General features: G+C 48.3%; 1 protein-coding gene across 1 annotated transcript in view; it reads right to left on the reverse strand.

Annotated features, from left to right (window-relative positions):
• Positions 1 to 23819, reverse strand: part of VPS13B (vacuolar protein sorting 13 homolog B (yeast)) — a 624807-nt gene that overhangs the window by 13156 nt on the left and 587832 nt on the right. Inside the window, exons 57-60 of the mRNA XM_006760303.2 lie at positions 13550 to 13668; positions 9253 to 10058; positions 5012 to 5188; positions 2476 to 2646 (exon numbers count right to left, since the gene is read on the reverse strand). Of these exons, the coding sequence (XP_006760366.1) occupies positions 2476 to 2646; positions 5012 to 5188; positions 9253 to 10058; positions 13550 to 13668 (1273 nt within the window). The remainder of the gene's footprint in view (positions 1 to 2475; positions 2647 to 5011; positions 5189 to 9252; positions 10059 to 13549; positions 13669 to 23819) is intronic.

The raw sequence follows: 23819 nt of genomic DNA on the forward strand, positions 1-23819 counted from the left end.
CCAGGCGTGGAGCCCTTGGGGGTGGGGGATTGTGGAGGGGCCGGGAACTTGTCCTGGCTAGAGGTTTGACCTGGGCAAGCTCTGAACCTCATTCAGGCCTGGGGTTTGATGATCAAAGACCATGCATGTGAAACCCTGAAGTGTTCTTTAAATACCTTTCTACTCACTGGGTCATTAGAGGGAGAAACTGAGGAACTAGCGGTCTGATGTCACTGCTACATCACAACAGCTCTAGCTTCAATTAGGTATGCAATCGCGTTTCTGGAAATGGATTAAATGGTGACAGTCCTATTCTTTCCCAGAATCCTAGCTTCTCTGTCTTCCTCTGGGACCTGGTGTTTGGAGCTAACACTGAGATTATGTGGGATACAGAGGGTTCTTACGCTCATAGAGGGAAGGGAGCCCGTGTGGGCCCACCTTGAGATGCCCACTGTGAACTAAATGTCTGAGAAGCACAGACAAGGACGTGGAGCCCAGGGTGTGCTGTGGGCATGGAGCTCCTGGGCCCTGGCCAGGCCAGCATCTGTAGGTGCACACGCGGGGCAGGGTCTACGTTACCCCCAGAATACCTAGGTTTTTGGAAATTACCAGAAATGCAGAAAAACTCTGCACCCACGGCAGGTCCCACAGACAGAAAGATTCCCTTGCATGGAGAAGGATGTACAGGACACAGACCGAGGAGGAGATCAAAGCTTCATGGCCAACCACGAGCCAAGCCCCAAGGGCGACATCGCCAAGGCAGGTCCACAGCTCCTCCCACAGCTGATGTCTACGCCAGGCACAGCGTCCTCAGTGGGGAGTGGTAGTGGCGCTGCTTCTCGGGGACGAGAGCATTGGGACAGAGGCGGCCACAGGCCAGCCACGTAGGTCTCCTCCGGAGCACCTGGAGCTCCTCTGGCTCAGACGGAGGGAAGGAAGCTCTCCTGCCAGAGCAGGGCCACAGAGCCCACAGGTCTCAGCGAAAAGAGGCCCACAGACCCCAGACCATGACCTGAGCCCCCAAGGTTGTCATTTCCGGTGGTTACAGCACCTGGAACCCACTGGACTGAAACTAAAGCAAGAAGGCTCCTGCCACTGCCCATCCGACACTCTTTGAAATTGAGCAACTCGGACAGTTCCTTCGCTGCCATGATTTCATGATGACAGGTTCTGATGACCGAACACAGGCCCTGGGCGGACACACGCCTGACCCCCATGGCTTCTAATGGTGATTCCAGCCCCGATTTACACCAGAGAAACCCAGGCTCAGGGAAGATAAGCACATGTCTGAGGTACAAAAGAAGGAGTGTGGTCCACCCCACACCACTGCCCTTTCCCACAGCAGCCACCATGCCTCCGGGCTGCTCCTCTACCCAGCATTCCCATCCCAGCCACCAGCTCCCCACTCCCAAGCATGATGCAATGACTGCCGCGCACCACTGCATGTTCCGACGGGAACAATTTCTAGTAACCTAGCTGCTCCTGTAACACCTCCCCACACCCTCTCCGAGCCTCCGTGGCTGCACTGCGAGCTGGGGTGATGTCTGGGGAGGCAGACTGGGGAGAGGGGGAACCCTTCAGGCCCAGCTTTGCTGACCTTTGCTCTCTCTGCACTGGGCACTCTGATCTCAGGAGATGCACCCTTCTTCAGATGCTGGGCAGGCATGCTGCCAAGCAACACAGTTTTAAATTCCTTTGCAAACAAACAGAAAATACCCTTGAAAATCCTGCTCTGCAAAAGTTCAGCTCCGAAGCTTCCTTTTTATAGATTTTTCCAAAGCAACTTATTTATCAAACATTTGTAAAATTTGGAAATTTCAAGAGCAGTCTTCACCTCTAACTATACCATCTGGCTGCTCAACAACTGATGATCACCCCAGTCAGGCTGACCTGGCATTCTTAGAAAACACAAAAGGAAAAGTGGCTTCCTCATGAGGTTCGCATGACAGTTGCAAGTTGCTCAAGTGCTTAAAAAACAAAAGCAGGCATCGACCGTGGTGCTGAGGGAGCAGGTGTCTGGGTGGTGGGGGAGCAGGTGTCTGGGTGGTGGGGGAGCAGGTGTCTCGGTGGTGGGGGAGCAGGTGTCTGCAGTAGTTGCAAGTTGCTCAAGTGCTTAAAAAACAAAAGCAGGCATCGACCGTGGTGCTGAGGGAGCAGGTGTCTGGGTGGTGGGGGAGCAGGTGTCTGGGTGGTGGGGGAGCAGGTGTCTCGGTGGTGGGGGAGCAGGTGTCTGCAGTGCCTGCAGTGCTGAGGGAGCAGGTAGCCTCTGGTCAGACAGGATGGCCTGTCATAGCCTCACCCTGGTGCTGGAACGTGGGTCCTGTTCCACAGCCTCACTGACTCAGGGCAGGAACTGGGGTGAGCGCCATATTCTCTCCAAGCCTCCGATAGTCTACAGAAAGGATGTGAATTTCCCAACCACCTCCCATCCTGGGAGTCCATGTCCCACGGCAGAGCCAGAGGGCAGGCGGGCGCGCACATCCCTGCACCCCTTACCGAGCAGGCTGATGCCCAGCCGGGACAGGCCCAGTCGGAGGCCCTCGCCCAGGCTCTCCGGGAGCTGTCGCCGCCACTCCTCCTGCCGGTTGTAGTGCTCCTCATCGAGGGACAGCCGGTCCATGTTTCGGGCCAGGCTCGTGGCCAGGTTGGTGATGGAGGTAAGGGTACCTGAGGGCACAAGAGCACATGGGTTGGCTCCTGGTCATGTATGGAGGACATGGGAGAGTGGTGCCCAGAGGCCGCGGGATAGTAGAGAGGGCAGCAGAAACCCATCTGTGCCCTCTGGGTGAGTGATGGTGGCTTCACTTTCCTGTGCCGATGATGGCTCTCCTCAGAGGGGTAGGGTAAGAGTCTGTTACCAGAAAAGTGCCTAGAGTTTCACATGGAACTGGGCTCCCTACTATCTGACTGTCAGGGCTTGGCTAAAACAGTTGGTTTTAGGAGGTCTCAGTTCCATTCCTGGTCAGGGCACATGCCCGGGTTGCCGGCTCGATCCCCAGTGTAGTGCGTGCAGGAGACAAGCCCATGGATGCTGATGTTTCTCTCTCATCGATGTTTCTACTTCTCTCTCCCTCTTACTTCCTTTCTCAAAAAAATCAATAAAAACAGTAAAAAACAAACAGTTGGTTTTGAAGTCCTCGCTGAGGCCCAGTTTTGAAGGTTAAAATCTGTCTACTCTGATTATATTTTATTGTTAATCCATGCCCGAAGACATTTTCCATTGACTATTTATTGATTGATTGATTGCAGAGAGGAAGGGAGAGGGGAGAAGAGAGAGAGAGAGAGAAAGAAAGAGAAACATCAATGATGAGAATCATTGATCGCTGCCTCCTGCATGCCCCCTAATGGTGATCGAGCCCACAAACCAGGTATGTGCCCTGACTGGGAATCAAACAGAGACTTCCTAGTTCATAGGTCAATGCTCAACCATGCAAGCTGGGCTGGGCTCCATTAATTTTTTAGAGAGAGTGAAGGGAGAGGGAGAGAGAAAAACACTGATGTGAGACACATTGATTGGTTGCCTCCCACACAGAATTGAGCCTGCAACCAAGGTACCTCCTCTTGACCTGAATCAAACCCTCAACCTTTCAGTCTGAGGGCTGATGCTCTATCCACCGAGCCAAGTCGGCCAGGGCTGCCTGCTCTGATTTTAAAGGTTGAGGTTAGTTGCTGAATTTCTGACAGACTGCAAAGAGATGTTTCCACTTTTGGACTAAAAATTATTCCCTCCTTATTATTTGACATTTTTGAGGAGATGATTATTGTGCTGCAGAGAACATGTGCAGTTTTGATATTCAGGATGTTCACTGTGAAAAATGTGAGGACAACAAAGGAGGCAAATCACGTGAAAGCCATGATCCTGTTTTTCTCCTAAGAAAGGCTATTTCAGCAGCTTACTCAAGATATTCAGCATCTTTTCTAGCAAGTCTGCATCAATCCCCATGAGCAAAACTGAAGACATCAATGGACACATTTCTGAAGCTAATGAATTGGCTCATCTGTTAGGATGTCAGGTTTAAAGAAGAGATGGGAAGTGTCATTCTTGCAGTTGCATCTTTACCAGTAACCTGAAAATAAAGAAGATACATGCGCACACACAGATCCCAATAAACCGCACGGATTTGGGAAGAGGAGAGAGCCAGTGTAAAAACATGCAGTGGGCCAGATGTTAAAATCACCGTGGACTTCAGTTTAGCAGGTGTTGGTTGTCTTATTTTAAAATACAAACAACAGAACCACGAAGATCTAAGTGTCACGGGTGAGAAGTCTACCAGTGACTCATCTGTGAGCGCTGGCAGCTCTGCTCACAGGCCTCCTGGGTGACTGGGCGGGGGAGTGGCCCTGCCTTTGTCCATTACCCAGGGGCCGTGCTGTTGACAGTAAAAGGCCTCGCTGGGGAGAAGCCCTTCGCCCCTTTTCCCTGCCTCCTGCTGAGAAGAATGGGGACTCAGATGGTTCTTGTTAGCTCCCGAGTCCCTGCCAACCTGACCAAAATGTCGTCAGGCAAACGCGGAAACCAGGGAAACACTGCCCTGGTCCAGGGGCAGCCGGGCTTCGGCGCCTGGCGGCCCGTGCAGCCACCAGATGGCACTGTGCGCGCGGTTTCACTCCCCATCGGCCTCCCGTCAAAATGTATCCACAGCCTCACTGAAGTTATGACAACTGTATCTACGTTAAAAAAAATATGATGAGGCCACAGAGTGTAGGGTTTCTGATGTTTAGCAGAAGTCCGAGCACCTTTAGCATTTCTGCATTTATCGCATGGGAGAGCCGCTGAGGCAGTGCATGCTTCCCCGGTGAGGGGTTTCACATTCGAGGTTTCTGGGATCCTCACACACTGCACAGGCCGCAGTGATCTGCTCAACACATCAGAGCGCGTATATGAGCTGTCACAGGTCCAGCGTTCACTGCAAGCCAACACGCCACACAAAGCTAGAGGCAACGCTGAAACTTTAACATGTTCTTTAAAAAGAGAAAAATAAGTCAGGAAGGAATGAAATCAGGCATTATCACAAGGGACCGAAGTAGCTACCTTTGGAAATGTGCTTCACAAAGGACGTGGTCCCACGGGAGACGCCGCTGACGAAGGCCCCGGGGCCGCGGGTCAGCCCCTCGTACGGGAGCCGGAAGAAGTCGGCGATGCCGTTGCCCACGCTCCGCACCAGGCTGGCCGGGCTGCCGAGGATTTCCAGGGATCCAACCACCCAGCCTGTGGGACCAAAGGGAAGGGCTGCTGAGACCTTCAACATGGCACTTTCAACATTTGGGAAAAATAACACATTTTCCCTGCAATTCATTTTTCACACTAGAACTGAGAATGTAATAAGCTCTTTTGGAGCAAAATATGGGAAATAACTCATTCACTGTGAATTCAGATGTGGCAAACTTTCCTAGTTTATAAATCAAAGTGGTCCTTTGGCAGCCTCACAAACAGCTTTCTGTGACCTCCCTGCTGAGCCCCGCTGTTCCTGCTAAAAGGGACTGTGTGCCCCAGGCGCGGGAGGGCGGCCCTTCAGGCTGCGGGTGTGCGCAGGGGCAGCGGGGCCCTGGGATCAGAAGGTGCCTGGTCGGGAGGCCAGATGCTGAATGGGTGTTACAGGGGATGGTGAGTCCTGACCAAGATGGAGGAGTTACTTTTAATCTTTCCCACTCCGATCAAGCTGAGCGCTTCCCTCTAGCGCGGAGCTGGAGCCAGACACACGTCTCCCTTTCCAGCCCAGCTCCAGTTGTGTAAACCTCGGTGACAGGGACACACTGATTAGTTAGCGAGGGGAGCGTTCCCTGCCAAGGTCCCGGGGGGGAGGGGGGGGGCCCTCGGGTCTGGTTTCCTGTGTGAGCCGGGCTTGCCAGGAGCGGCCTCACTGCTGGGCGCCCTGCCCCGTGGGAACGTGGCTGCGGCATGGACTCTGGCAGTGGCTTCCCTTCACCCTCCCACCCCACACACACCCCGGGGTGGGGGCTTGGGGCTCTCGCCCAGAGGATGGAGGTGCAGGCAAGGGCCAAGGGCTAAGGAGAGGAACACTCTGGGCGGGCGGCTTTCTCTGGTGACTGCCTCCCAGCCCAGGGCTGCCAGTGCTAACGGGAGGCCAGCGGATGGAAGCCCGGGGAGCCGAGCCTGCCTCACCAGCAGGTTCGTAGCGGACAGGCCTGCGACAGAGATCCCCAGGCAGGTCACCGACCCCGGAGGCCGGACAGTGCGGGTGCAAAGCCCTGCGGAGCCCCAGGGTACCCGGGCCCAGCTCTTGTAGAGGGGGACGTTCTTAAAACTGGAGCCCCCTCTTCTCTGGACCACTAGGAAGATAGCACCAGGGTTTATGTTATCAGAGGAATAACTTCCAGAAGATGATCGTAACTGGGAGGCCTATAGGGGCCAGGCATGTAACATTTCTAATTCTCACAGGCAACTGTGCAAGAGAAGTACTATCACTCCTTTTATTAAGTTCAGGTCAGCTAAAAACTGAACCCCTGGGCTCAGGAACCATTGAGGCCCAAGGGACAGAGTAGACTGTTAATTCCCTACCTCCACTGCCTCCCAGGCAGGCAGGGAAAGGAGGAAAGAGACCAAGTCCACTGTTCACCATCTCCCCAGGGTTAGACATGTAGGCTGGGTTTCAGCCCAGGTTTACCTGGTTCCATCTGCACCCTCACCCCTCCCCGTGAGCCCAGGTGGTCCAGAAACATTTTAATTCCCCTTCTCTCCAGATTCCACATAGAAGTAAAGGAGCTACTGCCAAGCAAGACCCCAGGGCAGGGGGCAGGGGTGGGCGGACAGGACCCAGCCCCTCGCACACCCAGGCTGCTCGGTCTCCTGGATCGGGACCACGGGCTGACGGAGGCCACGCGTGGCCCAGAGCTACTGCGCGCGTGTGTGAGCTGGACCGAAACGGCACAAAGCATCCCCGACTCTCCTTTAACGAGTTTCCTCCAGAAGCAAATGTAGCCTCAGCTTGCTTGTCCGGGAATTTTGTTGAAAAAGGATGTCTGTCTGGTATCTAATCAAACTGAGACTTAGGGGTCGTGAGGGCCCCAGGAAAATATAAAGCCCACATTCTTTCCTTTAAATAGGGTAGGTTACTCATTTCTAATTACTTTACTGTCTTTATGTAACCTGTTCACTTGTTCCTACAAGACTCGTCCTGGGGGTTGGTCACCTCCTACCGTCTTCCCATTTCCAACCTGCTCATCACTGCTTCTTCCAGATCATCTTTAGATTGTCGGTAGGTTTTTAGTGACAGACTTCCCAATAGGCTCTAAAGTCTGGCCCTCGGTATTAGAATTTCGTCTCAGCGTATAATGAGGTTGGGACACAGCTTAGAGGATTTTTAGGTGGATTACAAAAGATCCAAACAGAATGTTCTTGGGAAAGCTCGTTAAAAACAAACAAAGCAGAGCGATCGCTTTTGGGGCTGGGGCTGCAGGGACGTGGCTCCCGCCACAGCGCGTGTCTGTGCCAGATCACGGCACAGAGGGGTGCTCCCCACACTGCAGGCACGTGGTGCCCGGCCCATGCGTTTCCTCCCAGGCCTGGGTCAGCGCTCAGTAACCTACATGCCTGCTCCCCATGTTAAGAGCAAAAACTGCCCGAAAGGGTAAGTTTCTGGAATACCCGTCTATTAAATTTGAAATGTTAACAGCTTATTTCTAAATGGTTTCTTAGCAAGAGGGAATATTTCTTCATTGTTGTGCAAGCTATCAAAACAACAGCTCAGCAGGGCCCTCCCTGGACCCTGTCATTTTCAGTTAAGGGTTGTGAGTAGCCCTCTCTACACTGTGCATTTCACGGTGGAGAAAACGCAATCTTACCAGGACGGCAACAACATGAGTCATTGCTGCTAAAATGATCATCTCCAATGGGAATGCATTCTAAGTACAATGCTACAAAGGCTCTCTCTCTGCTATTTCAGAAAGTAAGACTTCCATGTTCCTTTATCAAACAGGGCCCACAAGACCCACTCTGGCTGGTGTTTGTTGCCTAAATTCAGGGGAACTTAAGGAGTCAGACTGTCAAAATGAAATGGCTTCCGAGTGCATTTAGGTCAGGAATGTGTGCTTTGATGCCGGTTACCATAGAGCAGCAAGAATTTTCAAAACACACAATACACGGCTATTCAGTCAGGGGCACGGACATCTTTTCCCTTAGATTATCAAATAAAAAAATGACAGCAGCCAACACAATAGCCATCTGTTGTGAATGAATCAAAATTATATCTATTTTTGTGTGTGTGTGTGATTGGCAAAAAACAGAATATATATATTTTGGTGTGCCACAGAATTGGTTTATATATGCCATGAGACAAAAAAGGTTGGAAACTGCTGCCAGAGTATTCTGAAACAACCTAGTCCCCAACACTCAACTCTCAGCACTGCCCTTCCCATACAACATTCTGTGCATATATTCGAACCAGCCCTGAGGGCTTTCCCAGCTTGGGTGTGTGGGAGGCTGAGGCACCGCGGGCCCTCTGTCATCTGTCCAGACGGGCAAGGCCGCACCGGGCAGGCAGAGTCTCTCTATGCCTGTTACGAGCAAATCAAGCCTCTGAATTTCTCTCCTACCTCTTCATGAAAGACTGCAATGAAGAAAGCTAACAGCCCGGCCGGTGTGGCTCAGCAGTTGAGCTTCGATCCAGGAACTAAGAGGTCAAGGGTTTGATTCCCGGTCAGGGCACATGCCCAGGTTGTGGGCTTGATCCCCAGCAGGGGGCATACAAGGGGTGGCTGATCTATGATGTTTCTCACTCATGGATGTTTCTCTCTCTCTATCCTTCTCCCTTCTCTCTTTCTAAAAATCACTAAAAACATTAAAAAAATAGTGTTGAATACAAACTACAATTAAAAAATAAAATGATTAAAGGCACTGCTTTTCGGCCGGGCTGCTCTTCCTGGCTGCACTGGTACGCTAACATGAGCCTGGTACCAGCAAGAGGCCAAAGACTGTTTCCTCCGTGGGTTTCCAATTCTGAGTTATGTGACAGTGAACAGAACAGTTGTGTTGCTTTAGTTTGTTAAGTGCCAAGCAAAACTCAGGGCACTTAACTCAGGACACTTTCACTGTATCCTCTTAAAACCCTCAACAACCCATTTTATCGCGGAGGAAACAGAGACTTGGGGATGTTCAACGACTTGCTCAAGGCCTTCCAGCTAGCGGTGGCAGAGTCCATGGCTGTCTACCTGCCACGCCCACACTCCTCGCCTCTCTCCATATTGCCTCTTGGTGTCCATAAGGCACGACCCCGAAACCTCTCCCTTTGCCCAGACCCTCCGCCCTGTCCTCACCTGCTCGGAAAAGAGCCCCCGAGGCGTAGTGCATCGCCAGGGCGTGGACGAGCTGCCGGGCCGTGGTGAAGACGGGGCCTCTTTCAAACTCCGAGAAGGAGAGCGGAGTGTGGTCGGAGGCGATGTACAGCTTGAGGGAGGCGTGGATGCTGACAAGGAGGCTCACGGGCAGGATCACCAGTTTCCGCAGCTTCACGGGGTTCACCAGGGCCCTGGCGTGCTGTCTCACCTGCACGGGCAGAGCCTGTGAGCCCCCCGGGGACAGGGTGGGGGGGCCGGCCAGGCTGCTGTGAGGAAGGTAGGTCTCGAACAGAGTTCTGATGTAGTAGACAAACGTGTCTTCCACGTACAGCCGGGCCGGTTTCAGCTCAAAGCTGAGCTCGTGAATGTCGCACAGGAAGCTCTCGCCCTCAGCGAAGGTGAGGCCCAGACGGATGAAGCTTTTCCTCCTGCACTCCTCCACGTCGCCGCCGGACGCCAGGAGGCTCTGCGTGCTGGGGCCCGGGGCGGGCTCTGGCTTCTCTCCCTGGCAGACCAGGACGGCGAAGTGGAAGTTGGACTTGTGGTACAGCTGGTTGTCCAGCTGCAGGTCCCCACAGCACACCTCCGCACAGTACAGCTGGGAGGGCGCCGGGCTGGGCTCTTCCCCCAGGAGGGGACCGGCCGCCGGGGCCACTTGGAGGAAAACGTTGTCCAGCGTGAGTCTCAGCAGTTCGGAGGCGGCCGTGTGGTGGGTGAGGTCATCGAACACGGCCAGGCTCAGCCGAGTGACGAACATCTTCAACGCCACAGTCCTGGCCCGCGTTCTGGAGGAGAGAAGGATAGAAGAGTGGCTCCCCTGCTTCCTTCCTTCTGTGTGTGTGAATGGCAGTGCCTTAGTCAACACCTGCTGAGGTCCCCTCGAGTCCTCACAAGGAACGTGAGAACTCGACGTCCAGTGCGTTGTGTCTGGGCAGAGCCCATCACACTCCGACCATCTGGGGAATGTTCCCAACGGGACTACCAGTCCCTGTCACGTTCCTCCAGGGTTTCCCTTATCAACACCAGACTTTTACTCGACTGTCCTCTCGTCTTTGTGCCCGAATCCTCTGTCACAATCATCGCAAGGCAGAAAGACTAACAAGATAACCAAGACTCCTCAGCTTCAACAAGGAGAGCAAGAGAAAGAAAACTGACCGCAAACTGCTCCAGCATCTCCGCCAGCGCTGCTTCCTACCACTTCTATGGCTCACGGGCGAGTCACTCCCCTCCTCAAGGTCATCACCACAAGCAGCTTAGAAGCTATTTTTTCTCCTGTCTTAACAAATCCCTCTTGTAGCTCCATTACCTCCTCCAGCTACCACTCATTTTTCTGATCTTTCTACCAAAAAACTCCAAAGAGTTTTTTATATACATCATCTTCTATTCTCCTTCCATTTTCCCCTAACCTTGCTCCACGCAGGCTTCTGCCCCCAACAGTCTACCAAAGCAACTCTCCTCAAGGTCACCAGTGACTTCCGCCTGGCTACATCAAATGGTGGACTTCAGTGTGTGGCTCACTCAACTACTGTGGCCTTTGATGGCGATAACTCCCTCCAGCTGGAAATAATTTCTTTACATGTCTTCTCGTGTCCTACCTCTGGACATCCATCCCCGTTACCTATGTGGCTCCCTCTTAAAGTTCAGGTGCCCAACACTCAGCCCTTGGTCTTCTGCCTCCACTCACTCCCCTTGGAAATACTGTCCAGCCACATGGCTTGACGAGTCATCTATACACTGATGACTTCCAAAGGCACACAGTTAGCCTAGGACTCCTCCGAACTCCAATCCACAGAGTCACTTACATGTCTAAACGACGCTCAACTTGTCATATCCATAATCAAACTCTTGATCCGACCCCAAATCTACATACAGTCTTTCCCATCTCAGTTAATGGCAACTACGTTCTACCAGTTGCTTAGACCAAAAAGTGTGGATTCCTTCTTGATGCCTCTATTTTTCTCCCTTATCCAATGCATCAGGGAAATCCCATGGGCTTGTCCTCAAAAGGCTATCCAGAAACTGGCCACTTCTTATCTCTCTCTGGTGTGAATAATGGCCATGATCTCCTAACTAGTCTTCCTGCTTCCACCCTCGCCTTTATACCATCCACTTCAACAAAGCAGCCATCAAGCATCTATAATTTTAGATCAGCTCATGGAACTTCTCTACTCAAAATGCTCCAAGACTTCCCTGTTTCACTCAGAATGAAAACTGGGCCCCACATGTGTCCCTCCGTCCAGTCTTTACTCTCAGACCTCCGGCACTGCACCCCCATGTTCACCCCTCCATCTGGCCCGCATGGGCTCCCCCTGCTTCACCAGACTGTGCCCTCTGTCTGGACAGCTCTACCTCCAGAAAACCACATCACTAACCCTCTGGCTGCTTTTAGGTCTTTGCTCCAATGTCAACATCTTAGAGAGACTTACACTGTTTTCAAAAACTACCCTCTGTCCTTCTTACTGAGCTCTGTTCTTATATCTGCAGAATGCCAACCTTCTTTACCTTTTATTATAATGAAATAAATTGAGATTTATGATCACCATAAAATTTCCTTTTCCATTATGTTTACCCTTTGTTTTCTCCCATTCCATGCCTATGAGAATGTGATTCCTCAAGAGCAGGGATTTTGGTCTCTTTACTCACTGATATACCACCTCCCCTAGAATAGCACCTGCATCCAGTAAGTACTTGAAAAGTAAGCGTCGAATAAATGAGTTACAAAGTGCAAGTAAATACGGGTGTCTTTCTGTTTTCACCAATGGACGCATGAATTGTGGCTCTTGTCATTAACAATGCCCTCCTAATGCTTAGATAAATGTTCATGAAATTCTGGGGTAGACTTAAAATTTTGTACTATGCAATTTGAAATGTAGTCTCTGAATTTTAGTCTCTTAATTAATTTCTTACAAATACTTCTGGGCCAAGAAAAGATTCTACTTAACTTTGTTTGATATATTAAAATTCAAATTAATAATAATTTGGCAGGGTACAAATTAATGAGTTCCTACCCATATATGAAAAGCGAGAAAATTTTTAAAAAAGGACCTAAACAAATGTATCAAAGTTGCTATCATTTAAAGAGCTCATAAAATCAATAATTTTTCTGATTATAAATTTTAACTGTAGAAAATGAAAATACAGACACTTATTAAATAATCACTTTTAACCCCACATCTATTAACACTTCTGATTCTTTTCAGGTTTCTTTTTAGGAATGTTTCTCTTGTGTGTGTATGTGTGTGAGACAGAGAGTGAATGTGTGTGCATGCACATTTATTTATGTAGAATATGTGTACATATGACATATAGCTAGGGCCCTATTTATATACCCAACTTTATACTTTTTTCTCCATTTTAGGTTTATCATGTGCATCTTCCTATTACACTATAATCCTCTACGCCTATTTTCTGTGGATATACCACTCGTGGTACATTTATGTGTTATCTCTTCCTCTACTGATAGCTGTTGTTCTCTGAATATTTTGCCATTATAATTGGCAATGTGATACATACCTCTCTGCATATATCTTTGCCAACTTCTCTAATTATTGCTTTAACTCTTAAAATTGGAATTTTAAAGCTCCAAATATGCATTTCTAAAGTGCTTTACAGAAAATGGTAACAATGTACACTTCAACTAGGACCATATATGATGGAACATGTTGTTATTTGATAAGAAATATATTATTTAAATATGCATTTCTTTAATTACTTGTAGTTCCTCTTTCTAGAAGTTTCTGTTCATGTCTTTTGCCCTTATTTTATTTTTGGAAGAAGAGGCCATCTTCATGGTAAGCCTACTGAATTATATGAGTTCTTTTAATTTAAGGATATTAACTCTTGGATTCATGTTTGTAAAACCTAATGGTGACATTCAGGTTGAAGGGGGAAAATGTGGTTCTAAGAGGTGAATTTACTTTTGATGCAGCTCTAATTGCTAAGTTCAGTTATTAATTACTAGGTTGTCATGTGGATACAGAAGTATTAATTAGCATTTCATGCTAGTGACAACATACAATTTTAAGAAATGTGCTTTAGTTTGTAAATGTTTGTTAATATCACAGAAGAACTGAAAGGGGCATCCAGGTAAGACAATAGATTGCTCCCTATTATAAATATGACTTAATGCTAATAACCATATCCTGATGGATTACCCAATAATTAATCACAAGCTTCAATGTATACATAGGGATGACCACGAATGGTAAGTGATTGCTTTACAGTTTCATAGTGGGAAAGCTTATTGTCCTGCTGTTGAGATAATGATTAAACCTACTTGTTGGTATTGGTTACAATAGGTCCTGCTTTTCCTTCTGGGGCCAGAGTGATGAAGATGGAGCCACATTGATGGACAATGTCCACGTACACATAGCCAAAGCCAGTCAGGAACACAACCTGCAGGAAGAATATTCAATATCTGATGAAAAAGAAACAAGACACACCACTGAAATGACCAACTCTCAATGTCTCAAGTTCTGATTCAATTCCACAAACACTTCCTGGTTCTGTTTCTGTATATCCATATCCAGCTGATTGAAAGGAAGAAAAGAAAGATCAAATCAAGATTTTTCAATATCCAGCTGTAAGGTTCATGGGAAACACATGCTGGATGATGGGGCATGAGTGTCTTCCTTCCCTGCTTCTTTGGAACAGGCAAATAACCCGGCGAGGGCTGGAGCCCAGCCACGGGCCAGCTGTATGTGCACATACGAATTCCTGTGGAAAAACCCCTCTAAACACTCCGAGCTTCACATGCAACGTGCAGAAAGTTTCAGGCTCTTGAGTGTTGATCTCCTACCACAAGGATGCTCTTCTATGCTGGGGATAAAACAAAAACCTACCCACAAAGGCTTGTCATAATCCTTCCAAGGCCCTCACATAACTTGTCACAAGAACATCAGATAACGTCATGTGAATAGAGTCAAAATTAATTTTTCTACAGTGAAAAGGTGGACTCAGACTTAAAAAAAGTTCTAGCTCAGAAGCCAGGTGCCAGGCCAGCAGAACAGATGTCCTTTCAGCCATAAATAGTGATGTTGCTTAAATGGATAAATATTTGAAAACAGAACAGAACTATTTGAAAAACAACTCCAAGAACACCATGTTCACAGCCAGCATTACCTGCGGGTGGGAACAAGAACCTCCTTATGCTTGGAATGTTGATTATGATGGTTAGGACAGCAAATAAAAGACTGACAATTCCTGGACGAAGGAACAAAGCCAGGTGCCCACGTGAGATGCAATGAATGTCTTCTCATTTTGACCCAACGAAGAGTTACCAGGGGTGTACACAGAACCACAGGAGTGAGTCACAGACTCAGATTTGGAAGCAACCTCAAGGCCACTGAGCTTTTTTCCTGCACAAATGGCTCTTTCTCCCGGCCGTCCCCAGCATCTAGGGCACCTAGCATCGTCTCTGCCCCCTCCCTCTCCTCACCCCTGCAGCCCAGCAGTCATCAGGGCCTCTACGCTGCTGCCTGCTAACCCAGGGCCCTTTTTCACTCCACACCGTTGCTCCAGCTTAGGCTCTTGTCTAACACTCAGCCCTGGAATATGCTCAGACACTGTGCCTAGAATCCGCTTTCCCCATAAAGTCCTTCAATTCCTGTGTACTTTTGCACATACAGCCTAAGGACACTTTCTTCCATTCCCTGAGTTTTCTAGTCCCTTCCTCAGCTTGATACCATATCTACACCTGCATTCCCACAGTACTTTGACCATATTTCTATTCAATCACAAATAGTATTGTTTGCCTTACAGTCACCTGTTTATATACCTGACTTTCTAGTAGTCATGAGACCGTCCACTTCCTGGTGGCAGGAGTAGAGTCAATTTCTATTCTCTACGGACTGGACTGGACGTGCTTCCCAAATGGATTGCTTCACAAAAATGTCTGTTTCGAAAGACTCCTGTATCCTGAATTTGACCGCTGTGTTCCAAGGTCAGAACTGAACTTGACTGTGATAAAATCTAGAATGTAGCAACTTAAAAAATGGCCCAGCTCACGTAAAACAGGCATTCTTTGAGAAACATATTCTAAAAGCCATTATTTTCTATGACATGTAAAGTCAGCCAACTGCCTCTCTGGCCTTGCAGGTGTGAGGCTATTCTCTTAGCACACTCCCTTCTCTCTATCACTGCCCCCCCGCCCCCCAGGGTTTCACCACACAATGAACAACCAGAATTACTACCCCACAAAGGGAAGGAGGGGACCAGAAGAGGGAAATATATTGTTCTGTTCATTATCAAAGTGATCTTCATGAATTATGACAGGAGGACACTTGTTTGTTCTAAGTAGTAAAAGTCAGGCAAGTTGAGGGTTCTGCTCACTGCCCAAGGGCTTTGAAAGTAAGCAAATTAACCCAAACCTTTAAGGCGCTTCTTTCTCTTCTGCAAAGAAAGTTGTGCTGGGTGTCCCTTTCACTTCATTAGAACGGGACAAGTACTGACGTGAGTTCTTGGAGCCCACCCCATCTTTTCCCCCCCGAGTGGAGAGAGAGCGCACGCGCCGTGTCTTTTGTACAGTGGCAGCTCCAGGGATTAGGGAGTTGGGTAATTAAGTGCCAGAGAAACTAGGCACTACTCAGGTCCTCCAGAGGCTGAAAACAAATCCTTGTTTTGGTCTGATGGTTTGATCACCCAGTCATTCAGTCAATTTTCAACACTTAAAGAGGACTCACAATGAGCCAGCCACTGTACTAGGCATCAAGAAGATACAATCACGCCCTTAAGTTGCTCACAGCTGAGGCTGTGAAAAGCCAAGTGCACAAAAGTGAGACAATGCATGGCTAACAGTTTCAGGGCAGAGAGCTAGAAAATGCTCCTCCCTCTCAGGTTATTAACCATCATGGTTGCTGTCTACGCTCCTGAGGGCAATGGTTTTGTGTCCATTTCTTCGGTACTTATAACCAAGAGCCTGGGACTCAGTAAAGATCTGAGTGGACGTTATCTCAATGCGGCTCCTGTGGTGGAGACTTCTGTCCACCCTTGTCTGCTGCCCTCTCCTTCCTGGCACGAGCAGGATTCTACTCCTTACCCCGTGCAATTAGGTATGACTAATTTTGGTCAATGAATTGACATGTGTTGCTTCTGAGGCAAAGCATAAAAGAGCCAGCCTTCCCCCCACTGCAGTCTACTGCGTTCTCAATAAACTACTACTGCTCTGTAAATTTATGAACCTAGAGTAAAAGAGACTGATTATTTGAGACTCAAAACAAGCTGCAATACTGGCCCAGACAGAGCTCTGAGGATAGATGCAAGGACTGGAGCAATAATGGGAAGAGCGCTCTTCCAAGAGCAGAAATGGGCTCAAAGACTAAGCTTTGCTTCCTGGGTGCGATCCACAATCCGTGCTCTCAAAATTCCAGACTTGTTAGGGACGAGAGGCTCTTATCCCTCCTCTTTCCAATTTGGAGGGACCATGCCTGTTATCCTGTCCTGTACAAGGGGGAAGGGGCAGCAGATAGTTCATAGGTCTCCAGAAGGGAGTTACACCCAGACTACGGGAGCCTCATGCAGAAGACTGGGTTTCCACTAGGATGTGACTGGTTAGTATCCTGGGGAGATTTGCTTGTTCTGTGTGTTCAGTTGTTTGGTATTGCTCAAGGAGCTAGTGGGTCCTAATCAATGCTGTCACTTAGTTATGTTTTACTTTTCTCACTTCACACCGTAGCATGGGGGCGGGGGTGTGTGTGTGTGGAAGGCTATAGGAAGAGAGGTGCTGTTCTCAGTGCAGAACATTCAGGGCTACTCTGCTGCCATTTGTACCTGTTAGAGCACTCTGTCAGTGACTTTCTCTTACGTGTGGGTCAGTGATTAGAGTGTCAGCCCGCACACTGAAGGGTTGTGGGTTCAATTCCTGGTGAAGGGCATGTATCTAGGTTGCAGGTTTAGGGCTTGTATGGGAGGCAACCTATCGATGTGTCTCTCTCACATTGACATAGCTCTCTCTCTCTCTCTCTCTCTCCCACTCCCTTCCACTCTCTCTAAAAAGCAATGGGAAAAGTAGAAACACTTTAATATAATTTTTGCTTTTCTATATGTTATCTTCATTAAAATGATTATTTATTATATTTATATCCAACATATAATATTTTAAGATATTACACAGTTTTAATTGTATTGAACAAATAAATTACAAGGTGATACATAGGAAATCATTGAAAATCTTCCTTTCTTTCCCTCTCTCTCTTCCCCCTTATAGGCAATGTGTGACAACGCAGAGATAATCAGAGGCGTCTTCAGCATCCAGCACTGCAGCCAGTTAAACCAGGCCTCTCAGATGGACATGGCTGGTGGGTATTGGACACAGATCCGGAGCTTCAAAAAGGTGTGGAGGCCAGAGATGGTTACTGGCAGTGCCTGGGTGATAGTGGCTAAAGCTATGAGACGAATTAGATTCCCAGAGAGAAAAAGGAGGGAGATGAATTTCTAAGATGACCAAGGTGGAAAAGGATGGAAAGGAAACAGCAGCGGCTTGAAACCACAGTGGTTATGTAACCTTCTCGAGATTCTGAGGACTCTCGTGAGTCATGACATCCTTGTAACCAGATAAGAAATATCCGGGATAGTTCGAGAAGTGCCTCTGCGTGCATCTTCTCATTGAAGAGATGTGGGCGGCGACGGTGAGTTTGGGGTGCTGGCGGCTAGCTGAACCCACGCACCAGGGAAGTGTCTAGAGTTTCACTGCAGTGCGTAGACCTTGCCTCGTCCTGCTCCACACACTAATGATGACGACGGACACGTAGAACGCATGCTTACCACATCTACAGACGAAGGACAGCTGCCATGGATACTTAATATACTGGATGGCAGCCTCCCATATTTTTTTTAAAGTGACTTCAACAAACTGGACTGGGCCAATAGCAACAAGATTTAATTGATTGGGGAGAAATGTACAGTCCCGCCACTGGGTTAAAATCAACTGGACAGCAAGTTACAGGATAAAGACCTGGGGAATGTGGTTGACCACAAGCTCAATAATAACAGAGTCTGAGCTCGTTAATGAAAAGCGAACTCAGTCTCTACTTTCTTCATGGAGGCATGGGGAGGCAGTGGCTGGTTAGACCACATTTGGAATACGGGGTGCCATCCGGCTGCCAGGTTTTAAAGGGAACCTAACACACCAGTGTGCTCAGAACAGGGCAACTGTGGGGATGGGTCTGGGAGTCACATGACTGGAGGAATGAGTCAAGGAACCAGAAAGGTGTGGCCTGGAGGGGAGGATGCTTAGAGAAGTGTCGAGGCTGCCTTCCGTGCCTTAGTGTCGCTCTTAAAAGGGAAGTAAATAACCGGATGCTCCAGAGGGCAAAACAAGGCTGTGTGCATGGATGCTGCCAAGGAGTCTCCATGAGACAGCAGCACAGACTGCCTCGGTCCCTGCGGCGGGAGTCTTGCCTGGACGCGGGCGACGTCGTGGAAGGGACGCTTGCACGAAGGGAAAGGGGTCCTAGAAAACCTCTAACCGGTGCTTCTGTGAATGTTCTGGTAGCGTATTTGCAGCCAATACAGGACTCCGAGGGCAGACAGTGACCTTAGCTTCATGTATGAAAAACAAGACGGGGCCGCGTCTGACCACATCCAGGTTCCAGCCTGATCCTGCTCCGCCAGTTACAACCGACCCAGCTGACTCCTCGGTGAGCCTCAATCCTCTTACCAGTTAAAAAACACGCACACATAAAAATTATTGCTCTATTTTAGAATTTTTGTGGGGATCAAAGGCTCTATCTTAGATTCTTGACAACATTAATTTAGTTACTCAGGTCTCTGAAGGCAGGAATTAGGCCTTTCTCAGGGCAAAAGGTTTGGCCCCTGATAGGGCCTCAATAAAAGTTTATGGAATAAATGAATGAAAGACTGTGGATGTGAATGCACTCTGTAAATGGTACAGAGCTATATAAACACGAAGGACTGCCATCTCCCCTCCCCACACCCACACACAATGGGAGAAGAAAACAGCGAGGACAGTGACCCACGACACAATTATGTGAGGAGTCCAAGATCATGGGTATTTACTGGGCCATTGTAGAAGTCATCAGCAAAGGGATTATTTTAATCTGAGTTTTGGGGTTCAAACAACTCATCCTTCTCAACTCATACAAATTAACAAAAGGAAGACAAACAATCCACCTAAAAAATGGGCAAAGGACCTAAATAAATAGACACTTCTCCAAAGTGGAAATACAGATGGACAAGAGACATATGAAAAAATGCTAAAAGTAACTAGTCATCAGAAAGATACAATTTAACCCCTTCCCCAACAATTTTTTTGTTAAAAACGTTTCTTTTTCAGACTAATTTTTTTTTTTTTTAATATATTTTATTGATTTTTTACAGAGAGGAAGGTAGAGAGATAGAGAACTAGAAACATCGATGAGAGAGAAACATCAATCAGCTGCCTCCTGCACATCGCCCACTGGGGATGTGCCTGCAACCCAGGTACATGCCCTTGACCGGAATCGAACCTGGGACCTTTCAGTCCGCAGGCCGACGCTCTACCCACTGAGCCAAACCGGTTTCGGCGACCATATTTTCTTAGTATACTCGTCGACGACTGAAAAAGAACATTTTGTGAAAACGAGTATACACGTTTCTGCCGGGGAAGGGGTTAAAACAACAACGATTTATCACCTCACACCTGTCAGAATGGCTACCATCAACAAATCAACAAATGACAAGTGTTGGTGAGGATGTGGAGAAAAGGGAACCCTAGTACACTGCTGGTGGGAATGCAGACTGGTGCAGCCATTATAGAAAACAGTATGGCATTTCCTCAAAAAGTTAAAAATGGAACTGCCATTTGACCCAGTGATTCCAATTCTAGGAATACAAGCTAAGAAACCAGAAACATCAATCAGAAAGAATATATGCATCCCTATGTTCACAGCCACACAATTTACAATAGCTAAGATCTGGAAACAGCCCAAGTGTCCATCTATAGATGGGTAAATAAAAAAGCTGTGGTACATTTACAACATGGAATACTCTGCAGCAGTATAAAAAGAAGGATCTCTTACCCTTTGAGACAGCATGGAGGGACCTGGAGAGTATGATGCTAAGTGAAATAAGCCAGTCAGAGAAAGAAAAATATCACACGATCTCACTCATATGTGGAATCTAATGAACAAAATAAACTGATGAACAAAATAGATCCAGAGAGATGGAAGCATGGAACAGACTGTCAAATCTCCAAGGGAAGGCAGGGAGGGGGGGAGGAGGGAGTGGGGAGAGATTAACTTGGAAACTTATCCTATCTAATAATAGACAAACATGGTAATTGACCATACCTTCACTATGCCTCCCATTGGCTAATCAGTGAGATATGCAAATTAACCACCAACAAAGATGGCAGTTAAATTTGCATACGTAGGCACGAAGTGGCGGAGTGAAGACTGAAGGTGGTTCCGGCCGGAGGAGCGCAGGCTTGAAGGTGGCTCCGGCCGGAACGAAGGCCTGGGTCCCGGGTGCTGGAGGAAAACCAGTGCCGGCAGCCAGGGGAAGGGAAGGCCTATTGCACAAATCTTTTTGTGCAACAGGCCTCTAGTTCTATATAATAAAGAGGCAACATGCAAATTAACCCTCACAAGATGGCTGTCTATGACCAGGCCGGCAGGGGGGTGAGGGATGACCAAACAACTGAAGCAGGCTGCGTGGGGTGACCAGGCCGGCGGGGGGCCATGAGGGGGGACCAGGCTGGCAGAGGGGGCAGTTGGGAGCAACCTGGCCGGCAGGGGGGGGCAATTAGGGGCAATCAGGCCGGCACGCAGAGGCAGTGAGGGGCCATCAGGCTGGTGGCAGGGGTGCAGTTAGGGGCGACCAGCAGGCAGGCGAGTGATTAGGAGCCAGCAGTCCAGGATTGTGAGAGGGATGCCCGACTGCTGTTTTAGGCCCGATCCCCATCAAATTTCATGCACTGGGCCTCTAGTATACATATATGAATAGCCCACGGACACAGATAATACTGTGGTGAAGGCCGGGGGGGGGGGGGGGCGGGGTGGGGGAGAAAAAATAGAGGACATCTGTAATACTTTCAACAATATAGATTTATAAAAATAAACAAACATAGTACTTCTTTGTGTCATTAAAAAGTTATCTTCTGCATATTCCCTTCCATAGCCCATTACAAAATTATACAACATGACGCTATCCTATTCATAAAGCCGAGACAAGGGGGCACATTGATGACTGACAAAAGCTACAGGACTTCTCTTCCCTGCAGCTTAATGGGGATTTTCCGGAGTTTTAATTCTGCTTTTTGCAATTTGCATCATGTGCCTCGGAGAGGGCTGAGGAAAGCCTCTGAGACAAGCTCACTCCTACAGAAGAGCTGCATCCTTTCATCAGAGGACACACGCCCTCCCTCCCCAGTGATTTATACGCCTGGTGCACGACTGAGGCCGCGGCCGCGAGGGGCTGGAACAAATCTTCCTGCCGAAGAGGAAGTACACCCTGGTCTGCGGGACATATGGCACACAGTTCCTCGAAGATTAATGGGAACATGACACTCTGCTGGGTCCTCAGACCAGGGATGATAAGGGTGTTGGAAAGAGTACCTCCCCTCTTAGCTTTGAAGTATCCCTGACTACAAAGGTTGGAGGAAATTTAGAGTGGATGGGAATCCCCAAAATAAGGTTGGCAGGCAGAATGCCCGACTGTAAAGACGTCCCAAGACCATATATAAGCCAGGTTTTGAAACTCTTCTAACGGATGCAGAGTAGCTCGCAGTATTTACTTTGTAAATTAATGTGACCAGGAGCGTCTCCTGAGGCTGCACAGACTCTCACTGTTCATCAAACAGCCTGTGGATGGAGAGCACACCCTGGGTATTTTGGAGCCACTGTGAATACAGGTCTCCAAAGTGAGTGTGGTCTCCAGGCTCCTTGGCCTCTTGCACCTGCCCCCGGCCAGGTCCTTCAGTTCTGCACAGCGACTGCTCTCCCAAGCTCCCCCTGCCCCCGCACCTTTTTCTCTCTCTCACAGATGATTCATTCCACACTTCACAGTAAACTTAAGGCCACTGAGTACCAATTCACTCAATGTTCTGGCCCCATCCCTCCAATATCCCCACCTACACCTGTGTCCCTTCCGCACTCTTCCATGGTCAGATGAGAGGACATGGCCCTTCTGATGAAGTCGAATTACAGGCTCTGGGTTTGGACATGTCTATCTGGGCAACTCCTTGCTCACATTTTCCACTTCTTTCCTGACTCCTCCTCTGCAGCATGCAGCGAGCTTCCTCCCCTCTGATCTCATCTGCTTCACGGCCTCGCTCCTGGGAAGGACACCTTTCCCCGTTTCTTCCCGTCGCTCACTTGCATGCACTCTGCACTTGTACTTCACTACGCTGAGTTCCTCTCTCCACATCTCATGCCCTGTGCACTCCCGCGCTCAGGGGCTTCGTGCTTCCACCTGCCGGGCTTTCCTCCTCCCTCTCTGCTTCCTCCTCAGTCTCTTGCTGCACTGGACTTAGATAATGAAGTTTCCCAAGGGTAGGCCTGGAACCCTCTTTCTCTTCTCCCTTGGTAAGCTCATCTCATTCATTCATCCATTCATTTGATATTTATTAACATCTTATTGTGCTGACTGGGACTATGTTGTAGGCTGAGAATGAAAAAGGCAAATATCAAATGTTTTGTAAAAAAGAAGGAAATCTTACCTCTTGTGATAGCATGGAGGGACCTGGAGAGTAGTATGCTAAGTGAAATAAGCCATCAGAGAAAAGAAAGTACCATATACTTTCACTTACATGTAGAATCTAATAGACAAAATCAACTGATAAATAAAATGGAAACAGTGTCATAGGTAGAGAATAGACTGGCAGCTGTCAGAGGGGAGAGGAGTTGGGGACTGGGTGAAAAATGTGAAGTGACTGAGCAAAACACAAAATAAAAACAAATTCATAGATACAGACAACAGTGTGTGATTACCAGAGGGAGACAGGGTGGAGGGAGGTAGAAAAGGGGAAAGGAAGATAAATGAAGAAAGGGAACTCGATTTGGGTTGGTGAACACACAATACAATATACAAGTGATATACTATGGAATTATACACCTGAAACCTGAATAATTTTATGAACCAATGTCACCCCAATAAATTCAATTAAAAGATGTAAAGTGCTTAGCCCAATGCCTGTCATACAGTTGGTGATTATTAAATGGTAATCATTATTACTGTACATATATTCATAATTTTAATGTGTTTTGTTATCATTATAATGGGACCTACTTCAAAAGCTTATTGTGAAGATCAAATAAACTAACAGATGAGAAAGAACATTAAAAAAGTTCAGCACAGTATTACTTGGCCATAAAGTGAAATAAAAGTTCTGACACCTGTTATAACATGGACAAACCTTGAAAATATTATGCCCAGTGAAATAAGCCAGACACAAAAGGACAAATATTATTTGATTCCACTCTTGTGAGGTGCAAAGTCAGACACAGAAAGTACAATAGAGGCTACCAGGGGCTGAGAAAAGGGGGACATCGGGGGTTACTGCTTAGTGGACAGAGCTTGGGTTTGGGATTCTGAAAGAGTGCTGATGGCAG

The sequence above is a fragment of the Myotis davidii genome, unplaced genomic scaffold (genome assembly GCF_000327345.1).
Source record: "Myotis davidii unplaced genomic scaffold, ASM32734v1 scaffold497, whole genome shotgun sequence".
In the NCBI taxonomy this organism is placed as follows: Eukaryota; Metazoa; Chordata; class Mammalia; order Chiroptera; family Vespertilionidae; genus Myotis; species Myotis davidii.